General features: G+C 40.5%; 1 protein-coding gene and 1 long non-coding RNA gene across 3 annotated transcripts in view; one reads left to right on the top strand and one right to left on the bottom strand.

Moving 5' to 3' along the window:
- LOC127376114 (tetratricopeptide repeat protein 28-like) overlaps nucleotides 1-23,246 on the bottom strand; it is a 164,074-nt gene extending 140,828 nt beyond the window's left edge. For both annotated transcript variants that reach the window (XM_051422708.1, XM_051422709.1), the window contains exons 1-2: nucleotides 23,118-23,246; nucleotides 19,706-20,005 (exon numbers count right to left, since the gene is read on the bottom strand). In XM_051422708.1, the coding sequence (XP_051278668.1) occupies nucleotides 19,706-20,005; nucleotides 23,118-23,147 (330 nt within the window). In that variant the 5' untranslated portion in view covers nucleotides 23,148-23,246. The remainder of the gene's footprint in view (nucleotides 1-19,705; nucleotides 20,006-23,117) is intronic.
- On the top strand, nucleotides 22,931-24,876 carry LOC127376116 (uncharacterized). Its single transcript, XR_007887487.1, has 2 exons — nucleotides 22,931-23,005; nucleotides 23,130-24,876. It is a non-coding gene; the product is annotated as an uncharacterized LOC127376116 (long non-coding RNA).
- Nucleotides 24,877-25,084: the final 208 nt, after the last annotated feature.

The following is a 25,084-nucleotide window of genomic DNA, read 5'->3' as shown; positions in this document are numbered from 1 at the left end:
TAAAATGTCTGCAGCACATTAATTGTTCATGAGAAGGCGCATACAGGCAAACAAAGCTGTGATGAATGGTCTCATTTGTGCAATGAGAAAGGCCCCGCCCAGCTTGTCTGCTATCCAGCTTCAGTCACCTCTTTACTCAGGCTTATGCAAATATGGACCTCCATTAGCTGTGTTAACAGGTAACTGCTCGAAAGTGACCCCCATTGACCAGGCCGCCACAGCGGGGTGATGGATAGTCCACCAATACCGATTCAGTGTCACTCAGGGCAGAGGGAGGTGACTTAATCCCGGTGAAAAATATGACGAATAATCAGGATCCTAAATTGCACAAACACTTCAATTTATCTTCTGTCCTGTATCCTTGACTTTTACTGTCTCCCCCTGTCATAGAATTACACACATGTAAACAAGAACACACATAAAGCATTTTCTCTTATAGGCAAACAAGAGCAGGAAGCATGATTATATTATAAAGAATTAATGATGACGCCTTTGTCTCTTCCCCTATCCTCATACAGCAATGTCTCTGCAGGGCAAATTAGGCCCTCCTAATACTCCAGACCTAGTGGTTGAGCACCAGACGTGACCACATTAATAAGGAGAAATTAGACAAACACAGAGAGCTGTTTATTCGGGAAAAACATGCCCCGTGAGACCTCACTAGGGAAATAATGGGACAAGGACAGTCTGCATAATCAGATGGAGAGACTGACAGAAAGTTATAGGAGACATAACATGTGAAAAAGCATAAAGAGAGTCAAAATTATGCTGCTTTTACTTTTATTCCCTGCTAATCACGCCATTACAAAAAAAGCAATTACAGAGAAAATGAAAGGTAACTGGGCAGCCGGCGGTAGCAGTGATGACCGCTGTGCTCAGTGGGAGTTCTCTAAATAGGAAACTACAGCAGTGAAATACAGCCAGGTCCCTGTCCTCCTCCTACCTCTAAATCCACTGATTAAAGTACTTTAACAGTTAAATATGGTTAATTAAGCACCAGAATGTACTCTCATTTGAGTAAACAGAAAGGAAGTGAATCGAGACAGGACTGAAATGAGGTCCAAACAACAGCAGAAATATAAAAAAAAGCTCATGATCCTCACTCTGTTTGCACAGCTACCTCCATGTATACGACTACATGCCAGTGCACTGCCGTGAGTAGGCGCTGGCTTTGTGGCGGAGCTTGCCGTCTTGTGAGCTGATGTCGCCAAGGGTCAGATTGACACCTGTGTTGTGAATAATGCATGACCGTGTTAATGGTTTTTTTCCTTTAATAAAAAGGCCGTCAAGGGAACTGCCAGAATGAAAATGCCACAAAAGCTGCAGAGAGGTCCTAATTAGTGCAACCCCCTATATGCCCGTAGCCCCCACAACAACAACAGCAATCACACCACAGGAAACAGATATGGAACATGTATCACCGCCTCCATTAAGGTCTGAGGTGTACACTCCATGGCAATAAAAATGCATGTTGCATAGCCATGAAGCTAATAAGCCATACATGGACCAGCTCCACCACATACTGAAACACATATATGCACACAGGCACACACTGCTCATAACAACACAAAGAAGATGTGGTTTACTGCGCATTACTGCTACACCAGGATTAATTTACTTTTTATTATAAGGAAAATTACCCTAGTGGTCAACTAAGCCTCCAGTTGTTTACCCAGAATAATATTTTCCTATGCTGAGTGGGTTTAATGAAAGCAATATGACAGCTTGATATCCTCTCATAAATAAATGTAATGTGCACATTGCATGAGCATACTGTAAACCTCAACACAGAAGTCAGGCATTGAGTGGCTCTAAAACAAGTGTTATACTACCTGGACAACATATCAACCTGCAGTGCGAGTCTGGTAAACACTGTGTCTCCTTAAGTATTGCTTCTGGTGCTGTCCAGTTGTCACTCAAATGTGATACGGTGCACATTATCTGCATAAAACAACAGGAACAAAGAACAGTGGGATTTTACCCTCATTTCATTGGTGTCATGTAAGAGTGATGTCTCTCTATAACATTCGATGGTAAGTTCCATCTTTCTAATAATGTGTCACCTTAAAAAATGAAATCTTTCTAACAGTGTGGTATCTCTTTCATCATCACCCCTGGACCTCCTGTACGCTTCACATCCTTCCAAGACTCTTTCAGCACAGGAAGTGTTTCTCTGTGAGTGACAGGAACACAACGCTGAGACGCTGTAATCCCGGTCCAGTTCTCCCCTCGGTCCCCTGAGGATTTGCGGAATATGAGCAAAAGGCCTAAAAGACGCACATGCACACAACACACACACACACACACACACACACACACACACACAAAAATCCCATCCCTCCTCATCTATACTCTTATCACCAGCTTTGACCCCTCACCTCAACTCCAAAGTGAGACTCTTTATTAGTCTGCCACATCCAATAAAACCTTATATAAGAGAATGAAACCCACACCCCCTTCCTGCTGTTGAAGGATCAGAACAGAGGTTGAGACAGCTGTATCAGACTTTTTCTTCAACCATATAATAGCTCATCAAGACGCACTGATAGCGTAAGGTAACCAACCAATCACCCCGCTAGTAACCACAGTCGCTCTAACTACCCTGGATGTAATAAATCCTCAAACACGGGCAACACGTCCAGGCAGTGATAGTCTTTTTCTACCTAACCAGTGTTACTACCCATTTAGAGAGGAAATTAATATAAAGATAGAACTATATGCACAATTACAAATAATATACAGGATTTCGGGTTCTTGGATGAGAGCAGAATGAATATGGTGGCATTCAATAGCTGTATCAGCAGATACAAAAAACATGAATCATTTTACTCCCAAATTAAAGATAAAAATGGTCAAAGGCTCTAAAAAATATAATCTAATCGAACTTTAACAAGGCTGCATTTACATTGCAAGCCTTAGTGCTCAATTCTGATTTACTGCTCAGATTTGATTTTCTTTGTTTGGCTGTTTGGCCCATATCACATTACAGTGTGAACAGGTCACAGTCCTGAAGTGACATGCATGACAAATGTCCGTCTAGAGTGACGTAAAAATCACATAAATTCTAATATGACTGTTCACACTGAGGTGTAAAATGTATCTGATTTGGACTACATATGAAAGCCCAAATCTGAATTGTAAAGATCAGATTCCACGTGATTTGTGCTGTTGCTGTTGTTGTGTTGTTGTTGTGCTACATTATCATGAAAAAAACAGATTTGAATCACATATGAGCCAAAACAAAATCGGTTTGGGCCGCTTGTGCCTGCAGTGTGAATGCAGCCTAAAGAGACTACAGCCATGCTAGCAGCTCACTGCAGTTGTAGGCACAGCAGTGCTTTGTGCTTAATGCTAATACTAGCATGGAAATATTCACAGTGATAATGCCAAAATGCTGATGTTTAGTAGGTATAATGTTTACCATGTTTGGCATTTTATTTGAATGTGTTAGCAAGCTAACATTTAGTAATTTTTTCAGAGTAAAGATTTTCAAAGGTCAGCAAAGTAACTACAATTCACCCCGAGGGCCACATGCATGTGTGTGCCACATTTCATGGCAATCCATCCAATAGTACCATAAATGTCAACCTCATGAGGAAAAGTCAGGGGACAGAGAAGAGAAACACAAGTACATTTACTGTATTACATTTGAAACTCTGTCTGTTTGTTCCACATCTGCATAGGTTTTGCTCAACATTCCCAGACACACAGACACACTGATGGATTACATTTCTCTCGTCATAATGGAACCATCTCTGTGAAATGGCACCAAGCCGTCCGGGGTATTGACCATAAATGAGCAGCAGAGATAAAGATGAGAGACGGCAGAGCAATCAAACAATGAGTTACGATTCATAAAGGGAATAGATCAACAATGATCAGAATGAGAGCAATGTGACCTGCGCTTTTATCCCTGTTATTGGCTGTATTGGCAGAAAACTAGCCGTCTTTAGTCACAGCAAAGCCGTTAGATTCAATTATATCTACATCAGTTTATCAGAATATCACAAGGAGTATCAGAAAAAATGCTTCAGCCTGACAAACAGGTCTGAAAAACAGCGATTTAATTAAATGTGCCAAAAAGAATTTGAGTCCTATGACACAAAAACTTCAAAACAAATATAAAATAAATTCAGGACACACTTGTAATTACGTGTCAGGTAATGTAGGCTCTCAGCCACAGGTAAAGGAGACAGTTTCATTAAGGTGTGGAATAGAGAGGAGTTAAGGCAATTTTTCCCACTATATTAACACTTTCGCTCAGCTCCAGAGTTCTTTGTGAAGGGAATGGCAGTGAAATGAAAGGGAAGACTCTCTGAATATAACCTCTAGTATATCATCAGTAGTACTTTGCTTTGTCTGCAGGATTTAGGGCTACACAGCTGAAAACCTTTGATAATTCACCAAGGATGCTAGAACATTACAGATTCATTTTGCTTACACTACTGTAAAACACATATTTGAGCTTCTATACTAACAACACCACTGAAATGCTGCATACTGCATCTCTCAGTCGCCTGCACTGTCCTGTCCAGCAGTGAGGGTGTGTTAACCTCTGCAGACCTATTAGGCTGTCCTCCCTCCACCCCAAATGGCCAAACATGGCTATTTATTAATCAAACGTGTCAGACAAAAGAGAATTTAATTCCCCTGAGGGTTCTGCACAGCCACATAAGCATCTTCATTAATTATGCTTTGGTTTAATGTCAACTGTTGCAAGGACTTGCAGAGGAATAGAAATATATCTTTTCTTCAGGAGGCAGACGGCTGATGACCAGGTGTGCACAAAAAACATATACACACGGAAATGCAGAAACATTCAATAACACAAAATGCACATTGGCATATAAATACATTAGCTTTTATATACATATAATTTCAGCCACAGTGCTAATAAAGCAGCATATTTCACATTATGGGGCATGATATAGTACATTTCTCATACATTTGTTGCCCTATTTTGCCTGAAATGAAAAGTGAATGTTTCCACAAGCAGACCCCGATAATGTCATAGTGTTTAACCACAGACTTTGTAATGGTAAACTCCCATGTGGCATGAATGGATGTGTTGTGCCATAAGTGTGGCTCGGGGAAATGAGAGCTGTGGCGGTACTGCGGATGCAAATATGCAATTACATGAAGTACGTAGATGAAACTGAAAGGAGACTGCATCATAAATAAACATGCCAAAGCTTAGGCTAAATGCGTAATTTATTCTATTTATGAGTCAATGAAAACTGTGGAAGTAATTAGAAACATTCTGATCCTTGATACATCAATATTTCATTCTGATACTCAGTGCTTGCGTTGCATTCTGTAAACAAAGTTTGGGAAGGCTGGGACATAAACTATGATAATATCAGATAAATAGTTTTACATTGCAGTGTGCTCATTGAATATCAACTTTACAATTTAACATTATCAGGCTTGAAAACGGATCAGTGTCCAATGCTGTACCATAATTGAGTTCTACATGTCAAATGAGGACACAATAAGCGTGTCATTTGCAGGCACGACTCGTAATTTGACAGACAAGACTAACAACTGTGAGTCTTGACATGCACAGTCTTTATTTTCCTGTGTGGTGTCAGATGCTGATACTTGAGCCATTATAGTCTGTGTTTACATCAGTCTCGGCCGAACAAGTGAAAAGTAAAAATTTCCTCAAAGTGTTTTGATTTTTGCAGCTACAACTGTGACCCCGACGAATGAAAGAGGTCATTTCCGAGCTTTGTTGACAAACTTCCCAAGCAGTTTCCTGTTTTCAGCTCATTGTAAGATATGAATTTCCCAAGGACTGTGTGCACTACGACGGCTCTGACCTCATTTTCATATGGGTCATTTCACACTTGACGCAACAGAGGAGAGAATTTCATGAGGCTGATTCAACCTCAAACGCTGCATCCAACTGAAATGAAAACAGAATGAAGTTCAATGCACCAAGAAGGATGTTAATGACGGAAAATGTAAAAACCGAAGGAAACATTGCAAGAGGAAAACTCTTCCTTGCTCTCACATCACCTGAGGTATTTGTGTTAAATGACAAATGGATAACAGTGTTGCAGAACAATGTTTTTTTCTGGAAACATTTGATAGGAAGGGCAGTGGGTAAAATTCACACTGCTGCACAGTCACAATTAAAGTGATTGATTAGACTGCATCACCTGTACTCTCGCAGAGTAAAAATAACTGCATTGCACTGGTTTCCTCCCAATAACCCGATAGCTGGGCTGTTTTGCAAAACAAAGATTTCAGCGGTTGTAACTATTTGTCAAATTTTCAAGACAAATTTGATTTATATACGAGCCCAAAATCACAATTTTCCTCAGGGGGGCTTTACAATCTGTACAACATACAACATAATCTTCCCTTAGATCCTAGATTAAGGTAAGGAAAAATCCCCCAAAGCTGGAGAAAAATTATAGAAACCTCAGGAAGAGCCACAGAGGAGGGATCCCTCTTCCAGGACAGACACATGCAATAGATGTCACATGTAGAGAACAACAAAATCACATTATCTACTAATTTTGATGACAACATTTCTGATACATAAAGATTATAAAATGTACGTGAAGAAAGGAGCACAACCTAAACACAATTAGACAAATCTTCTGACTGATCCTACCATTTACACAACTACGTGCACACATTGACGACAACTTCAATTACATCTGTGTGGAGGTCTTGTTCAGCTACAAAGTCTTGAACAAGCAAATCATGTTTCTTTAATAATATTCTTTTTTACAGCAACTTTCAGATTGTCTTTCACAACCTTACATCATTTTACCAACGTGGTTAGGTGCCAAGCGCTAATTAGGTAGCATTAATCAATAATAAACACAAATGCTGGAGCGCACCAGACCTCAATTATGGATGCAAGAATTCTCACAGCTTAATTTGACACATTTATTCCTGCAGTCTTTTAAATTAAGTTGTAACAAGCTTTGAATGAAATCTATATAAATCAGTCTACATTTGTTTTAACTGATTAATTAGTGAGAATAAAACTGAGAGTTTAGAAGATGAAGACGGGCATTCATGTGCACAAACCAACGTATGCACCTGCACCTACTGATATATATGACTGTTTGGCACAGACCAAGCATACAAATGGACAGTGTAGATGTTTCTATGGACGTTTTTGAATGTATGAATGAAAGACAGATTTAATGAGACTGACGCTCTGCTGCGCCTTCAGGATGCCACCTGTCTAAATGTGGGTGGACTTAATGGGTGTTCACTTCAACATCATTATCCTCCTCCTCTTCCTCTAGATGGTTGTTTCAGTTCTCGTATTAATGACAGAATGTGGTTTTGTAAGTAAAGAAGCATCCGTGTTCGATGACATTTGCTGATTGTCAATGCACTATTGACTGTTGACCACCTGCTCCAACAGTCCAGTGGGAAAACATTGTAACAATTAGATGTGTGAAGACAATTCAATTTAAATTCCACGTATGGTATTTCTGTATCAAGTTAGACAGGAGGAACATTAACATAATTACTAACATTAGTAATTCACACTTTTTTGGTAGCTTGGTTTAAAAAAAAAAGGATTATGCGTCTCTAATTAAGCGAAATAATATAAAGTTATGTACAAATTTATGCACACCAATTTAAGATTACTCATTTGCTGTAGAGCCATTTCTGATCTGGATTTGCAATAAACGAGAGGGATAACAGGGATTTTGTATTTATGAATTGAAGTGAACGTGAAAATGTTTAATCTATTCACTTATTTGTTTTGCATTCATATTTTACATTCAAGTGCTGTCTGGCTCACATTTTTTAGCTGCCATCTTCTGTTTAACAGAGATATGAATTATACAATTACTTTTTTACCTTTTTTACTCTTTGACTTAACCCCTTTTTCACTCTTATTTGCCAAAATGGAAGATTATACCCAAACAACAGACACAGACTCCAAAAAGTGGTTTCCAACAGGGGCAAGCATATGAGGTAGCAGTGGTCCAAATGGGGTTACCCAGGGCAACTGGACAATCATTAGTGATGAGGATTGGTTAGTCATTATGGTTAAGGAGCTGTTGGGACTCAGTAGTTAGTCTAACAATCCATTGTATAATGGTCGATAAGTAGCGAATTCATTTGCATTTTTTGTGCTGCCTTCTTGATTGTATTTGCATATAAAATGAACGTCCTGCCAACCCAGCATCTGGATTTTCTGGATTTGCTTTGTTATGTACAAAGAGTGAGTGAGAAAATGTGTTTTATTGTCACTTGGGTGACTGACCCCTGGAGGGTACTGATTACAGGGCCAAGAGAGGGTTCAAAGATTTAGCAGTCTACGCTGCACACCGTAGACCAGCAGGGGTACATAATGTTCTTTACATTTCACTAAAACACTGGACCAGGTGATTCACTGATTTGTTAACCCTGAGTCAAAGTAGCAACTAATAAGTAACAGATCCGTTCTTACATGGGTGGCTGGCACAGAAAGACTTGTTTCCATCAGAATGGACTATGGTTAAGGAAGTACACCACATTAGGACTAAAAGTCATAAATAACAAACATCAAGCCCTCACATCTGAGAAGCTGGAACCATAGAACTGAGGGAATTACTGAAGTAGATTATCAGAATAGCTGTAGAATAATATCCTAACAACTGACTAATCAATTAATCGACTAATCAACTCTGCCTCATATGTGTTATTGGTTAATCCAATCCATTTTATTATGTTTGTTTCCAGATGCAAAGATCTACACTCCAGTAATCAGAAAAATAAAAACCCTGCCCTTGCAGTAGAAGTGGTACTTTCAATTTACATGTGTATAGCCACATAAACAGGTGCATACAACAGCAATTGCACACATGCTTTGCATGTGAATGGGTTAACAAAATAGGCTTAAATCATGATTTAACTGACTATGAAAAAGGCATGATTGTGGTTTCCAGGGGGGTGGGTTTGAGCACCGCCGAGATTGTATAGTTGCTACGCTTCTCAAAGGCAGCAATCTTAGAGACGTACAATGAAAGGAGCAGAATACAAGACACTTCAAAGCATTTGCTATGTGGGAGAAGGCTCCTGGTAGATGAATGTGGGGGACGTAATATGGAGTCAACATCACGACCAATTCCAACAACCACTTCCCTGCATACAATGCAATGCACTTGTGTATAAGGTGTTCAAGCAGATGACCAGGCAGGATACCTCTCTTGCTCATCTCAAGTTGCAAAGCGCATTTACTGTGGGCTAAGAAACATCCGTAAATTGCCTGGTGGTCTGACTAATCCCCCTCGGAACAGCATCAGCATGGTAGACTCAGGATGTAATCTAACATAGGTCACAGGGTTCGACCTACATACTACAAATGTATAGTTCGTACACTGGCTTTATCATCATACGTGTCATCTTGTATCATTGTACTGTACCATTCAGGCAGGGTTTGAGGAACGTTCAAGTGAACTGATGTTGATGATCCAACCACCAAACACTGCGGAGATGAATTCAGATTAAATTTATGCTAAAAGGAAAGTAAAACACTGTTGTCTGCACAGATTGAACACTGACTGCCTCAACAAGGGAAGCTACAGGTCTTTCTGCCACAGTGTGTTCCAGCTCATATGAGGGCTAAACACGGTTCAGTGTACTACTGAACAGAGATTCATTTTCGGTCACTGAGTGTATATTTGATTGTCCAGCTCATTAAAACAACAACACGCTTGAGTTCCGTTTGGAGTGTGTGTGTGTGAGATTTTTAACGCCCAACTGAAACAGCTCAGCCTCTGGTCAAATACTGAGATTGTATCCATAACCACGGAAGTCATTTGTCAACTTCGCACACATAAAAACACCACCTGCATTCCACGGTTTTTTAGCTAATACATCTCCCCAGGCACTTCCATTTCGCTGCTGCTGCTGTTGTTGTCGCTGGTGCATTTCCCTGTAAAACTCATTACGGAGAGAAAGAATTAGAGGGAAGTATCTAGGTAAGACACAACAGCACAGGCACTCAAACAGCTAATTGTAATAACCTGACACAAGTGAGTAATTTAGCTGCCTAAAAACGAGGCTGAAATCTAGAAGGAGCACTTTAGAAGAATGGATTAGGCTGGAGGCCATTACACACCAAGACATTTAGACAGAAAAAGAAGATCCATCTTTCAGTGGGCTGGATTTGAATATTAAATGGCCTTGCTATCCGTTTTAGGAAAAAAGATCTGAGATTATCAGAGAAGCAAGTTAACATAATATTGTGCATATTGCAATCTTTGTTCCAGACTGCCTTCCAAACATCCATTATTTATTAGAAATCATCTATCATTAATCATGCACGACATGCCAGTTAAGTCAGTAATTACAGAAAATTTGTGACCATGCAGAACTCACTTAATGGACAAAATTAGGTCATACTTAAACTAAAGCCTGATTACATTTCATGTTCTGGTTCCACATGAGCAACGCTGACAAATAGGACTTTTTACTTTTTCTGATGCATCAATTGATTGCTTCTGAATAAAAAAGTGACAGATTTTAAGTGATATTATTGAACAAATGTGTTCTATTAATGTGCACTGACATTTTACACTGGTGTTTACTGCGATTTGCAAAATAATGTGGTTTGTTTCTATTTGTTATAATGAGGAACGATGTCCTTATCACTGTTATTTCACTTACCACGTGGAGTTGACCACTGATGGCGCTGTAGAGCAATGTGACTCCCCATAATGAATATTGTACTTCACCAGCATGCACACAAGACATAAATATGCTATTTGTGGCACAGCTTTGGGGCCAGAAGGAGTTACAACAACCATAGTATAACAACCTCAAAGCAGTGTATTTACTATATTTTGGTAAACTATGACTGCTGAGAATACAGCTGGAGAGCAGAGGAAAAAGATTATGCTGCAGAAGTCATCTGAGAAGTTTGTGTAGACATTTTAATACATTTTTTTCATGTTAAACGTCATTTATGTTTTCCATCAGCGACAAAAAACTTTTTAGGGCCATATTTCAAGCCTACAAGGCAAGATATATTCCAGATGGAGCCTCCCTTTAAAGATACACACAATGCATTTACTGTCTATTTCAGGCCAAGTGTGTAGAATTTAGTTGCATTGAGCGGTGAAGTTAGAGATGCAGCTCAGCCTTCCAAGCATGTAGGAGAACCTACACTACTACGCTACTATGGCCGCAAAACTAGTGAAAAACAATCCAGTGTTTTGTTTGTCCATTCTGGGCTACGGTAGAAACATGGTGGTTCAGCTTCCTAAAAACGACTTAGATAAAAACGGCTCATTCTACGGTAATAAAAACAAAACACAAACTTATTTTCCAAGATTACACACTAATGAAAAAATACCTATGAATATTATATTTTATTTCCACCAACTGATCCTCCAAAATCTTACACACTGGATCTTGAAGACACATAAATCTGACTGGATAACAATATAAGTGTTTGCCACACACCCAAAAACAGAAGTTAAGAACTCATTTGATGCTGATTTTCTCAAACTACTGCTATAATTCTCTCCAAACATGCTAGTCAGCCACCTGGAAACAAAATTAGTGGCACCTTTATCCCTACCAATTTATTTCTCTGGGAGGAACCAGGGCATATGACTCATTCTGGGAAGGAGGTTACATCATGAATAGGTGCTGTACGAATGAGACCACAAGCTAAGAGAGGAACACTTTCCATTAAGGAGAAAGCACAGACCAAACCTTGCACCTCCTTAAAGAGGTGAAAGATACAACAATACATCTGTGATATTATGCATCAGCAGAATGAATTTTCTTTATTCAAATCTGCGTTGTGCTAATAGTATGCATCTAACACAGCTGCTGGCACTGACACAAGAGAAAAATGAGAATGCCATAGTCACCTAAAGTTCAGAGGTGAAGACAACGGGCTCAGGAAGCTGATCAGAGAGGGAAAAAAACTCCCAGCTCTGCTATTCATCTTGCAATACTTATGCAGTGTATACTAATGGGCTTCTTGCAGGTTGCTCTCTGCTCTACCCCATTTCCCCAATGGGAGAGATTCCTCCCTGCAGCAGAGCCAGGCTGTGCTAATTCTGGAGACATCCAGGTCTCGGGGACCAAGCCTTGCCAAGGTCCCAGGTGGGAGGGGCCAGCACAATATGATGCTGACAGCGAGATGATCCCCCAGAAGAAGAAAAAAAAGAGCATTTGTATAACCCAAGGGGTTATGTGCTAGGAGCAGGGTGCAATTGTTTTCCTCATTTCCTCAGGCTTGTAAAGCTGATCCACTATCAGCGGCAAGCTGGTATGCCACGAGCATGGCAATGAGCTTGCTTTCTCTGGGCCTTTTGACATTTCTTGCCATGTAATAGCAAGCAAAAAGCTATTAAGCCCGTAATCAATTGATGTATCTGGAGGGAAAAAGCATTCTGAGGGCGCAGACATTCTCTAACATGATTGAAAGTTTCTTGTTTGAGGTCCTTACCTAGGCTTTGACACAGTTTATTTCTTTTGGGACAGAGAGGCATTTAATTTTCTGAACAGCTTATCTGCAAAATGGCATAACAAAAAAGACAAATTTATGCAAAACTAACACGCATTAAAAGTTCACTACTGACTAAATTAGCCAGAACAGAAATGCCCACATACACACAGAATTTGGATCCAATATTTTTAAGAGGAGATGGCTTTAAATCATGTGAGCTGGCCAGTAGGTGTTGATAGGGTGTTGAAAGGCCCTGACACATTATAATCGCGGTGACATCAGCTCCCAGCTCTGACTCATCCATGCCCCCCGGACAGTCTGGAGACAGACAGCAGTGGGGTGAGAGGGAGGTCATCACACACACACATCAAACCACATTACATCATTCGACACTGAAAACATATTTTTTGTGAACTTTGTGGCATCCAGCAGAGCATCAAAGACATATACTGTACAGAGCTCATGGTTACTGTAAAAAAGAAAAGACGAGCCAATTTTCATTTTCTGTGTGTGCGCGCCTGGTTGTGTCTTGAAAGCAGATTAAATTTTACTAAACACTACAATTTGGTGGGGCGCCTGGGTGGCAGAGAGGAAAACCACTTGGCCACCATCGCAGCAACTCGGGTAAGCAGGATTTGGAATCACTCATTCCAAATTGTAAGAAAAAAAGGAAAAAATACTGAACACATCAACAGGATATTGAGTTAGCAGACTGAAAATAGCAGCGCAATTCTGGATATAAATTCTATCAGTCATATTACTGGCATCATTTACATGTTGTGCCTGAGCTGTATTACTCACTGGCAATTCAACACACACAGCAGCAACACATTGTAGAAAATGGTAATGTGAGCTGATTTTTAACAGAAAGTGTTGGATGTTGATGTGTTCAATTTTGAGTGAGAAGGAGATGTGATTTTGGATGCAAATTGCATCCATCAGGTTCATCACAATGCAGCAGCTCAAATAAATTGATGCCACGTATTACTGAACACTATTACATGGCATACAAAACACTAAACAAAAGATTTCATGTTCACAAAGAAGAAAACCTACCGAGTACGAGAGAGCAGCACTGCGTACCGAACAGACAACTGCAGCACAGGATTAGTTTCATCTCATCTGCGTAAGGAATGACATAGCTGCCAAGGAAGTGCTGTTCAAATCAAAACAGCAGACTCATGTATGTGTGTGTGTGTGTGTGTGTGTGTGGTCACTTTCCCTACATCATGGCCCGTGCATATGCGCAGCACTGCTAGCCACAACGGCCTTCTAAAGGAAAAAGACAGAATTTAACTGCTCCCGCTCATTTCACAAATTTTCCAGACAAATAATTTCAGGTTTGTGCCCGCTAGCGCCAACCCTCTGTCCGTCCCGCTCTCTCTGGCCTATAATTACATGCCATTCATTTGATTTGTTCATTAGTTCAAGCCTCGGCTGGGTAGAAGCAGAACGGAACCCTCTTATTAGTGGTTCATGACTCTACTCTCTCCATGGTGAGCTGTGGAGCTACGGTGGAAAACAGCAGCGGAGCGGTGGGAGAGGGGAAACTGGCGGGAAGACCTTATTCTAACCCAGAGCACAGATCTTCATGAGGAGAGACAGCAGGTAACGCATACTGTCATAATAAGTGTATATCCGTAAGACCTCTTACACAAAAACACTGCTGCAGAGTTCAGAAGGTCAACAAAGCCACAATCAACAAACCTTAAGATTACAGATAACAAAAACTGAAGGAATGAACATACTTTTTGGCAAAGAAACACTTTTTCTGTGTAGATCAGAGTTGATTGTTTTCCATCTCATGCCCTGTGTTGGTTTTGAGACACTGTCTACTAAACATACACTTGTAATGTCATGCACAACATCTATATTAATACTTGAATGGAGGAGGATCTAGAAAGATTTGAGTTTACTTTGGAGTTAAGTTCCTTTAAGCCACCAATCTTATACCAATAAATCCATTCATTTTCCTCTACCTCTGTCCAGCTCCTCTCTAACGTTTGCTAAATGATTAGTCGAGTCATTTGTGGTTTGCAATTCATAAATTTTTCTGTTTTTCAACATGCATGGAACTCCTCTGTTCTCTCTGTCAGCCTCGCCACTTAATTTTAAATAGTTTGAGCTCCTCTGAAAACATCAGAAAGCCATGTGTAATTACTTCTGACAATTACAATCACATGATGTGCCTCGTCTGTGTCGCAGGGATCTCGTGAAGGGTGTGCTGTTGCAGATGAGCTCCTGTGCCCCATATTTCACTATAAGCCAATAATTTACAAGCACGGAAAGGCAAGAAGCAATACGTTTGACTAGAGAATGCTACATGGTGAGCCACTTCCTCTGCACAATATTTTAATGAGTCTCTGCTGTCTATCGGTGCTCTCTTGACTAACGTGCATTCATATTTTATAACTATTTATTCATTACTATGGGCAGGTATGCAGGTTGATGTCAGCTGCTTTCAGTTCTTTCAAATCAAACCTAATCATGCTAACCATAAATATGCATCACGGGATATTATAAATATTCATTGTTATATATATCATGGGCCCAGTATAGAATTCTGCATTTATTTTTTATTTTGTCTCATTTATATTTTATTTTGCTATTTACATTTTTTTATGTATCTGGTGAGGGAATATGGTCAGCAGTGTTAATTTTCAGATTGAATAATTATCACTGAAATCTGCAACTGCACACTACAGAACAGGGAAGATGAAAGATATGACGATAACAAGACTGAGAGTATATAGCCATAGCAGGCTACAATATGCTGTACTCAAGTTAAAAGCTAATGTTTGCATGCTACAGTACCAAGCTCACAATGATAACTATAACACGATGATGTCAAAGGTCCATTTAAGAGGATATATAGTAATAAAATTGAATAGAATATTCATATAATCACCTGAGAGAGGGAGCAGGTCCACTGGCCGCCATGCTTAACTACCTTATTCTAACAGAACAGACAAACCAAACACTGGCTCTAGACAGGGGCCTTTCATGGTTTTCGCGAGTTTCTACTTGGTTGCAATCTGCAACTTCACCTGCAAAAGTTGACAACTTAAACATTTTAAATAGTATATAATAGTAAATAGTAAGATACATTGTCTGGGAATCACGAATGTCTGCACCAGATTTGTGGACCAAAGTGGTGGACTGATAGCATGGCTAAAAAGCCACTGGGTAAGATGGTTAAAAACTTTCACCTTGCAAGACATTTGATTAACAATTTCAAAGAAAATATTATAAAAGAATACAAACTCTACATTGGATTCACACAAATTAGTGTGTAACTCAGTGCTATCAGAGTGCATTAAAACAAACAGACATGTTCCCTGCTCCACAAACACACACGTCTCAGCCTACTATAGCTTCACTGTGAGGTTTTCAGTTCATTATTCACAACATCAAAATAATAGAACAGGTCACCAAGATGTTATGAGATAAATATTTCTGATGGAACAAATGAAAGCAAGAAGAAAGGAACAAGAGCTATAACCACTCTCGCCACATGAGATCAAAAGCTGGGTTCTTTATTCTTCACACACACCGAGATCAGATGAGAGCCGGTTTAACGGACTGTCATACCAACAGGGGAGCATTACACCCCAGTGGTTTTCATCCACATGAAAAGCAGAGTGGCGCTGAGAGCGGCAAAGGATGAGGTCTTCAAATCACACACACACACAATTCTTTTTCTTCCTCTTCTGTGTACAGTTACAGCAACAGCTAGTGTCATCACCCAGCACTGCAGGAAAAAGAAGCTTTATGCCTCATTGGGGTGTCAGCATCCACTCCTTACACAATTACTGGATATGCTGCCGCTGTAATTAAAGTCGCCTTGCAGCACTCCACACACCATGACCTTTTCCAATGCAAACACTCAGTTAAATCCAAGGTCCCTCCACTGGGACATTTTTATGTTGGTGACACATAAAAAGATGTATGCAAGTAATGGTATGCACTGGTTAAAAAATATGTTTAAGCTTCATCTGGGAAACGAGGCGTGATGGGTTTTAACCATCATTACCAAGGTGTCGCGGCAACTTTGGCAATAAACACTCTAGGAGACAGAATACCCTTGATAGGCACCATCATAACCTATAATCAGAAGATATGCAAATGATAGAGATGTTCCCCCTGACACTGCAGTGCCAGTCGTCTTTTGGCTCCCTGGGATCTCTCCTGTCAGTGCTCGAGCAGGAGAATGGGAGTGATAGCAGAAAGGGCTGTTTGTTTAACATGTCACTGGAACAGCAGTGTTGAGAGGGAGGGACCAGATGGAGGAGCAGAATAGACAGGGAATCCATCTAGAGAGGGTATTGTCCTCACAGTCACTCGTACACGCCTAAGAAGCCATTGCGGTGCAGCAGAGAATCACAAAATGCTCAGAGGAAATCGAAGCAGAAATGTTTTCCATCTTACACACGTCTATGAAAAAGTATTGGCTAAAGTTTAAGAGTTTGCTGCAGTATCACTCCTTTTGTACTTAAAAGTTAATCATGCACATGAAAAGAAGCTTGATTATACGCCACACATTTCCTCCCAGTTTCCCTCCCAGCCTGGCTCACAGAGACAAAATGTGAACAGACACACACAAGTGTGCGCCCCTTGTCTATGAAATGACACCCTATTTTGTTCTCATTTAAGCTTTTTATATTCCGTAAGAGGGTGAGGTACAAAGGGCCTAAAGCTGTCTTGGGTCATTAAACCACACATTTTCTTTCTTCTTTCAGAATGTGTTTTCTGGCACTTACATCAGGGAAAGCTGACAGATTAGACAAGGGGGTTCCTACACGGGCTGGCTGTGGGCTTCAGGAGGGTGGGCTGCTCGCTGGTGCTTGGGGCAGCAAAACCACGCCTGTCACTGTTTGACGGGCCAATCCAGAAGTGCAGTCATAGGGAGGTATGATTGATGATATTATGTACTCACACAGGATCTGAATGCCAGCACACTCCTGTGATTTAATCCCTGTTCCTTCATCAAACATCCAGGCACAGCAGATGGACTGCACAACGCCAAAGCTCTCTTTCCCTGAGGCCAACGCCAAGTGTCAAGACCACCATTACTAATCAATTCTTTGAGGCAGTACGAACTGAATACAGGAGTTGTAATACGTATCACTGTTCACTCATATCCCCTGTAGCACATTGATATAAGACACTTTGAGCTAGATGTGTTTTTTTTCTCACATATTTGATTTGTTGTGACCCTGGCCTCCACCTGTACATTAACTAAGTACAGAAAACACATCCCACCAAATTCTCCGGGGTGGCAGTGTTGATACATGTTCTACTTTTCTACAGTTAGATGAAAGCCAGTCATGATGAACATTAGGCCTTCTTTGTACCCAATATAAAATAAGCATTAAATGGCTTGAATGCCTTTTTGTCCTACCCAGACAAAACCCTTTAAACAGCCATCCTGTTTGACATGACTGACCCCTAGTGGTGATTGAAGAAACTTAATTCAAAACATGAGCATGTAACCCTCTGTATAATTGTCAAAGCCACAGACGTATTAATCCCTTTGTCTCTTGTTACAAAGTAAAACACAAGGGTCAGGCAATACATCGACAGAGTCTGCTAACATGATCTTCAGCACGAGAGTCAAAGCTGTCAGGCAGTAAATCCAAGAATGAGCAGAGCTACACTGCTTAGATTAAGCCAACCATCCCCCCAGTCAGACCACAAAGAGTTCATTGTACTTGGATAGCATATAAAGAGGAGAAAGGAGAATAATTTTGGCAGTGATTTTCAATTATAGTTTGGTCTCACTGGCCTCAGAGGGTTATGAAATTTCACCAGAATGAACAAGATGTGCTCTGTGTTAATGCTGCGGAGAGAGAAGACACAACATGGAGGGGAGACTGCAAAATTGGTCATCTTGTGACAGTGACAGAAAAAGCATGGTGCTGAAACACATCTAAATTAACAGCTGTACAGCAACTGTATATTCATAACAGCAAAGATATGAAGAACTACAGTCAACAGCAAGTGCTTGAAGGACTAGATGTGTAACAGGCGCTGATTCATGAGAGATGTACTATTATTTTACTATTGAAAAGTACATGTACTACGGCACAGTGCAGCAAGCACACAACATTATCAATGTGATAAAAAGTGACAGGTCTCACTGCAATGACACATTTCTGCAGTAGAGGAAACCTACCTGAGCATCCGAAGATACACGACCTCAGATCAAAGAAGAGGTGGCCGCTGATGCATCATTGGTAGCGACAAATTATCATCAATACCACTCTACCACATTATCATCAATCTCTCTCTCGAAAGACAAAAGTATCTCTCCATGCTAAATCATGAAATCAATGCATTTCTATCACTGAGAGGAATTGGTCTCCGAGTGATCTCTGCGGCTGAGTAATGTGAAATCTATCGCAGGTTAGTCCACATGGCCCAGACAAGATCAAACACAAGACCCCAGAAAAAACTTTGTATTGATCAACGGCCACAAGAATGCAACTGAGGAGTGAAAATGTGATCAGAATTTGAAACGCTTTGAACTGAAGATAAATCATCTAATTGTTGTGAGACAAATGGTAATGTAACTACAGTACTACCGTATTAGCTACTGTACTATTATCATATACTATTAGATTATACATTTCACAGATTCACCTGTATAAATGTTCAAGATGCAATCATGAGATGCAGATTCAATTTGGGATGAACTCAAGTTTCTAACATCTTTGCCTCAGTAAAATCTGATTTATTTATATATACTGTAAGAGGCCCTATGCCTTTATTATTTAAAAATGTGAGCTATATTATATGACCAGTCGTTTTATATTGAGACTGATTCCTCCTCTCAAGAAGAACCAAAGAAATCAAACTATCTGTACTATACTGAATTGCATAGCATCCTTTGCATCCCATCGTGTGACACTGAATCGCATTATGTTGGAATCAAATCGCTCTGTATCGCACTAGTGGTGAATCATATCACAATAGGTGCTTGGTGATACATCGAGATGCATATCGCATTGGCCTCAGTGATGGTGATGCACATCCCTACCTAAATTATCCTTTTTTATTAAACATGCTGCTAAGCCTGATAATTACATTTCAAGTTAGACTGATTTGGACATCAGATCCTCCAAATTAGATTTGAGATTTACGATTCCTGGCAACGACACTTGGTGCACTTGAGGAGAGCAGATAACTCTTCCCTTTGTCGTCCCACTGTTGCAACAAAAGATCTACAGTTTAAGGTTATTCATAGTTTAAGCTGCTGGGTGCACTTACCTTGGGCCACTTGGGATTTAGCTCACAAGCTTTTTCAGCATCCTCCAGTGCCGCCTGGTGTTGTCCCAGTTTGAGAAGTGCTGCTGAACGGTTACTATACAGGATGCAGTTCTGTGGGTCAGCTTGCAAGGCATTAGTGTACAGCTGAACAGCCGCCTGAAAGTCACCACGCTGACACGCCTCATTGCTCTGCTGCACTTTCTCCATGAACTCTGCTTTGCTGAGACCATACCTGACCCCTCCGTCTCCAGAAACACACCGGATAGGTCTGCACGCCGTCCGTGAACCGAAGATTGAAAGCTGGGGAAATAGACAGAGAGGAGTGAGAGAGCTATAATCAGTCTACTTGAAAAATATAACGCTTAACTGACAGGAATGTGCTTGTGCAAGGAACTCAGTAACAAACTGAATATAGAGAAGTAGAAGAAGAGAACATGCAGCTAAAATAGGAAGGAATGTTAATGTGTGAACATGCAACGTCTGTATGACAGAGCGACTCATTTTCTCCCACAGAAGCAATGAAAAAATACACTTAAGTCCTTTGAGCTGAAGAGACATTTTTCACCAAACACATTTTGCATGTCATAGCAACAAATCGTTCATTAATAATGTTCATTAATAATGGCTGAACTCCATTTAGTTTGGCCAGCTCCAGGACCCAGGTGCACGATGGCTCTGTGGTGTGGCTTTCTGGAACAATGAAGGGAGACAATGTTTGTTTCACCTGTGCTTTCTCCAGTTAAGACAAGCCAATGTCAATGTCCAGGGAGGACGTGATCCATATAAAGTGGCCTCATATAACCAATGAACTACATATTTATGTACAGGCACACTAAGATAGACAGCATAGGAAGTCCACTAAAAATCCCATTCTGAAATATAAAAAAAAACAGAGCTGCAGCAATTAATCGATTAGTTGACAACAGTTTTAATAATCAATTAATCACTGTGAGTCATTTTTTAAGGAAAAATGTCTAAATTTTCTGATATTAGCTTCTCAAATGAGTATTTTCTTTAGCCCTCTATGACAGTTAACTGAATATCTTTGGTTTGCAGACAAAAAAAGACATTTGACGATGTCATCTTGGGTTTTGGGAAACAGTGATCAAACAACTAATTGATGAATTGAGAAAATGATCGACAGATTAATCAGCAATGAAAATGAACATTAGTGGCAGACTTAAAACACACTAAATGAACAATCAATCTATCTTTTAGGGTATACTGTGACATGACCTGAAATTAAAAACAAGGTTTCCAATATAATCCAGGATATGTTGTTCTGTCTGAATAAAGATTTATTTCTGTATATCTTCTATTCAGCAGTTTTTAGACACACAATAATGCAAGCTGAACCTAATAAAGACATCTTCATTACACTGATAAATCTACCACCACAAGATAATACCTGCCTTGGAGCAAGGCCACCGGCATTAATGCAGGACCAAATCTATTATTGTTCCCATTCATATTCAACATGAAACCTTCCCGAACCAACTGGCAGGCAAACCATTAGAATGCGAGACCAATTATCATATTGACTCAAGTCTCACTGCAACTGCATCCAACCAATACAGTCTGATTGATTAGATGAGTGCTGCATCCATTTAACAGGGACGGTTTGGTGAGTATTACTGAATCATGAAATTCATCTCGGGTTGCATGTTTTTAAGGCCAGCTTCCATTATACCTCTTTCTCACCACACCTCCTCAGACTGAATTCTGGGATAAGGCAGGCTTGGTAATTACTTCCAGAGGCGCAGGGAGTAGAAGAAGCAGACAAGAGGGCTTTGGGTATCAAGTAGATTCAACATCAAGTTACAGAGCAGTTCCAATCAGTTGTTTTCTTGCACCCTTTGACCTTCATCTTTTCTTGTATTATAACCAGAAAAATATGTTTTCTACAATATGACAACAAAACAAATGAATTCCTGCTTTACTCTTGCAGGACTTTAAAGGACTAGTGTGCAGGATTTAGTGGCATCTAGTGGTGAAGCTTGAGACTGCCACTAACTAAGCACCGCTGGCGTCTGTATTTGACGACCTCTGAATGAGGAAGGGTTGTGAAGTTTGTAAGTGACCGCAAAACTCGTAAAAAAAAATGCGAAAGGCCCTATCTAAGGCCAGTGTTTGGTTTGTCGGTTCAGGGCTACTGTAGAAACATGGCGCTTCAAAATGGCGGACTCCATGGAAGGCGACCTGTGGCGTCTGAAGATAAAAACAGCTCATTCTAAGGTAACGAAAACACAGCAGTTCCTATATTCAGGTTATTATACACTAATGAAAACATTCCTATGGATATTATATTCCATTTCTGCCAGTAGATCCTCCACAATGTTACACACTGGACCTTTAAAGTGTCTTTTATATTGTACCTCAAATAGCCAATTCAATAGGTAAAAGATCAATTATGCTGCAACATCACCAGTAAACCAGTGGGATGTGTGCAACGGGGGTTTTATAACAAGAGCATACTGCTGGGTTTATTGCTCTAAGTCCCACAGAGAGGCAACCCACCTCTCAGAAATACATACAAACAGGCTGAGGGAGCACAGCGACTGACAGCACTGTCACGCATGATGACATTCAAAGGCTTGCACCCCAAAGAAATGTCAGGAGAAGCATCTATTATTGATCTGTGCTTCCAGGGCCCGAGTGCATGCAGGTTTTTCCCCTTGAAACACACTCCACCGGCCGATTTCAGCTGATTAGCGGGGACCAGGGAGAAAAGTAATTTTACAGGAAGGTCAACTGTGAGTGTTGTCTCATCTGGTACAACATACTGGGAGGGGGGCTGCCTACTGTATGTGGGCAGCACTGGGCAGGAAGGGTGGAGAGGGAGAGATAATAAGAGCTTGCACCAATACAGAGGACACCCTGACAACTTAACCATAAGAAGACAAAGAGACAGCAATTAACCCAAAAGGCAAATATAGTGTGGACTGACTCTGGACTGCATATTTTCAGTTTCAGTTGGGGGAATTATGTGGATTTACTCATGGCAATACACACAAACCTACTGCCACTGTGGGATCTTGGCAGTGCAATCTCAGTTCATGCAATAACCAAAAAAAAAAAAAAAAAAAAAAAATGTGGTTTGGGTTTACAGTCTATTTTGTAATGTGCATGATCTTCCTTTGCCATTTATATCGCATTCATGTGGACTATTGTCTGCTGCAGGAGCGCTCACACATCCACTGTGCAGCACAGTACAGTATGCATGACTGGAAAATCGATAGAGGTCTTTTTACGAGGCTTTCGCAGGAATGGCCATTTGGTATTTCCTGTCCAGGACGCGAGGTAAAAAGCGTTATTCTGGGGGGGAGTTGGGGTGGCAAGAAAGTGCCGACTACCAAAAAAATGGCAGCTCGTGTGACAGTGTATAAAGAAAGTTGCTTTTTAATCTATTTACCTTTTCTTTCAGAGTCGCTTGCTTCTCCATCCTGTCTGACTGCTTTGGTTTGTGAGACGGGTTATCGCTCTCATCCCATCACACTCCTTCTTCACTTCTTATCCGAGGGGGTTTGTGCATGAAGAGGAGTCCAAAAGTCGGCCAACGAGTCCACGTCGGAGCGCAAGTGTCGACAAACTGCGAGGAAATTCCGCAAAGACTGAGCTGTGTGGCGTTCAGGAGAAACTTTTCTCAGGGAAAGTGCGCCATGTTGTCAAATCTTTTCCTTTTTTTTTCTTGTCTTTTTTCCCCTGTTGCCATAGCGGATTTGTGAGCGCTGTGCGGAGGGAGGCATGAAGGTCTGTGGGAGTCTGAGTCAGGAAAAGAAAAGTACAATTAATGGATGAAGTGTCGCTTATGCTTTTTTTTTTTTTTTTTTTTTTTTTGGCTTTTAACAGTGTTACAAACTATTTATAAAGTGGTATTCAAAGTAAATATGAGCTAACGTTCAAGGTCAGAGCCGGTCATAGACTTTGTAAGGGCAGGGGTGAAGATGAAAGAGGGGCACCTAACCTATTGGTGGCCCAGTGTGCTCAATTGCCCTCTAATGTGCCCTTACAGTGGAGAAACGTTAGCAACATATTAGAAGATATTTTTTTTGGCCTCTATGTTTCCCTTAATGGTTTATTAATTTAGCTCTATTATTATTACTGAGATATAGCATCATTTGAGTCACATAATAAAACAATTTTCTATTTTAAAGGTCCAGTGTGTAGGATTTAGTTACATCTAGCGGTGTAGATGCACATTGGAACTCCTTCGTTTCACCCTCCCCTTCCAACCATGAAGGGGAACCTACCGTGGCTGCTAAACGCCCCTATCTGGACCCGTTGTTTGGTTAAGTCTGTACTAAGCTACTGTAGAAACATGGCAGTGTAACATGGCGGGCTCCATGGAAGGTGACCCACGGTGTCTGTAGATATACAAGGCTCACTGTAAGGTAGCAAAAGCACAACGATTCCTATATTTAGGTGATTATACACGTATGAATTCATACCTGTGAATATTATTATATTCCATTTTTGCCAATAGATCCTATTAAATGTTACTGTCTGGACCTTTAAAGGTTATATTAAAAAAATTGCACTAGAGCAGGGCTTCCCAGACCTTTTCATTTCAAGGACCCCCCACTGAGGCTCATTAGACCCCCAGTCTGAGATAATTTTGTTAAGGAATCCTCTCTGAGTCATTTTTGAAGATAATGAAGTCTTCATAGTCAGTTAACGATAAAACTGGGTACAGTCAAACAAAACGACCAACGTATTTCTTCCCTCGAAGTTCCAACTTCCAAAAAATGTGATTATAGTTAAAATATTCCTCCTTTTTTTGGTGACCCCCTACAACCCATGGTTTTCTTGGTCAGTTTGAAAACCACTGCACAAGAGTATTGTCTCAGAGCAAAACCATGGGACAGAAACAAAGTCAAACTCACCAAAAATGTCCTTCCAACAGTCACCAACACTGGTTTGATCAAAATAAACCCTTCATTCACAGAGTTAGATGTGAAAAGGGCTGCAATGGCAGCAGCTAATCCTTGGGGACCAATGTGTCCATCAAAGTACGTCCACTAAAAGCTTGTTTTTGCCACTAACTCATTAAGGACAGGGTCCTACAGGGATAGAGCTTTTGTTTAACCATAAACAGCCAGACATTTTTACCGTGTATATCAGTGTAACTTCATTCAAAGTAGACAGAAGAAAAATAAAACTCACAGAAAATGTCTTTGTAGTCTTTCCACTTATAAATATAATAATTTGCCGACGTTGACGAGAGAAACAGCTGCTTCAGTTGCTCTACTCAGCTGCACACGTAACAGACTGGCTATGTAAACAAACCACAGACAGGCTGCAATAGCAACACAGGCAGAGGGAGTGTCTTGTCATTATCTGCTCAGGACACCATTGCTCCACTATATCTTCACATAGCAA

Source organism: Dicentrarchus labrax, unplaced genomic scaffold, assembly GCF_905237075.1.
Source record: "Dicentrarchus labrax unplaced genomic scaffold, dlabrax2021, whole genome shotgun sequence".
In the NCBI taxonomy this organism is placed as follows: domain Eukaryota; kingdom Metazoa; phylum Chordata; class Actinopteri; family Moronidae; genus Dicentrarchus; species Dicentrarchus labrax.
This window is presented reverse-complemented; position numbering and strand designations above follow the sequence as displayed.